Source organism: Sinocyclocheilus rhinocerous, unplaced genomic scaffold (assembly GCF_001515625.1).
Source record: "Sinocyclocheilus rhinocerous isolate Xijiao unplaced genomic scaffold, SAMN03320098_v1.1 scaffold1283, whole genome shotgun sequence".
Taxonomy (NCBI): Eukaryota; Metazoa; Chordata; class Actinopteri; order Cypriniformes; family Cyprinidae; genus Sinocyclocheilus; species Sinocyclocheilus rhinocerous.
In genome coordinates this window covers 13,644-14,570 of record NW_015642522.1, presented here as the reverse complement: position 1 = coordinate 14,570, position 927 = coordinate 13,644, and the positions used below count along the sequence as shown (strand labels likewise).

Genomic DNA, 927 nt, shown 5'->3' with positions numbered 1-927 from the left:
TTTGATATCACGCATAAGGCGCCATGATTTCCGCAATGAATGAATGGCGGATGGCGCGGCGCACTTTTTTGTTTACTACACGCATACTAAAGTGCGGATGACGCTCGCGGTGTTTTCAGCTTCTGCAGCTGCAATATAACAAAGAGTGAAAAATTTAAGGGGGTCTGAATACTTTCCGTACCCACTGTATATAAACTGGTTCACTGTTGGTATCTCACGTTTTAGATTCTCTATTGAAAATATAGTAGTAGAAGTTGCAGTAAAAGTGTCAGAACTCTCATGTTTTATCTGCTGTTGACATTAAATCTTCACACTCAGATCCCTGGAATGAAAGCAGCGGTGGGGACGAGTAACATAGAGGAGAAAAGCCTCCCGTTTGACCTGTCCATCTTTAAATCACTGCTTCAGATCGAGGTGAAGAGACTTGTGTTTTTGAGGGTCAGTGGAGGGCAAAGTTTCTAACACTTAATGTTCATTCTCAGATCAGTGATTGTGATGCTGGACAGATCAAAGGTCTGCCTTCCCTCAAGCCCACACTGGCCACGCTCAGCATCCATCTCTCAGCCAGCAGTATGAAGGTACGCTAGAAAATAACATATATTAGCAGGAAAGCGTATCAAGAAATAAAAACAGATGGGTTTTAGGGTCTGTTAAAGTTTGCGACGTTTTAGTTTTTGCAAGTAAAAATTCTTAAAAGCAACAAACTTCTAAACCATTTGTGACCCTGGAGCACAAAACCAGTCTTAAAGAGTTAGTTCACCCAAAAATGAAAATTTGGCTGTGTTTTACTCACCCTAGAGCCGTCCTAGGTGTATATGACTTTCTTCTTTCAGAAGAATCCAGTCGGAGTTATATTAAAAATTGTCTTTGCTCTTTCAAGCTGTTTAATGCCACTCAGCGGGTGTTGCATGCATCAGTCCAAAAGAA

The 927-nt window shown here is 41.3% G+C and overlaps 1 protein-coding gene across 1 annotated transcript in view; it reads left to right on the top strand.

Annotated features, from left to right (window-relative positions):
• Window positions 1-927, top strand: part of LOC107755997 (nischarin-like) — a 14,778-nt gene that overhangs the window by 4,037 nt on the left and 9,814 nt on the right. Inside the window, exons 6-7 of the mRNA XM_016572960.1 lie at window positions 319-414; window positions 483-578. Coding sequence (XP_016428446.1) covers window positions 319-414; window positions 483-578 — 192 coding nt within the window. The remainder of the gene's footprint in view (window positions 1-318; window positions 415-482; window positions 579-927) is intronic.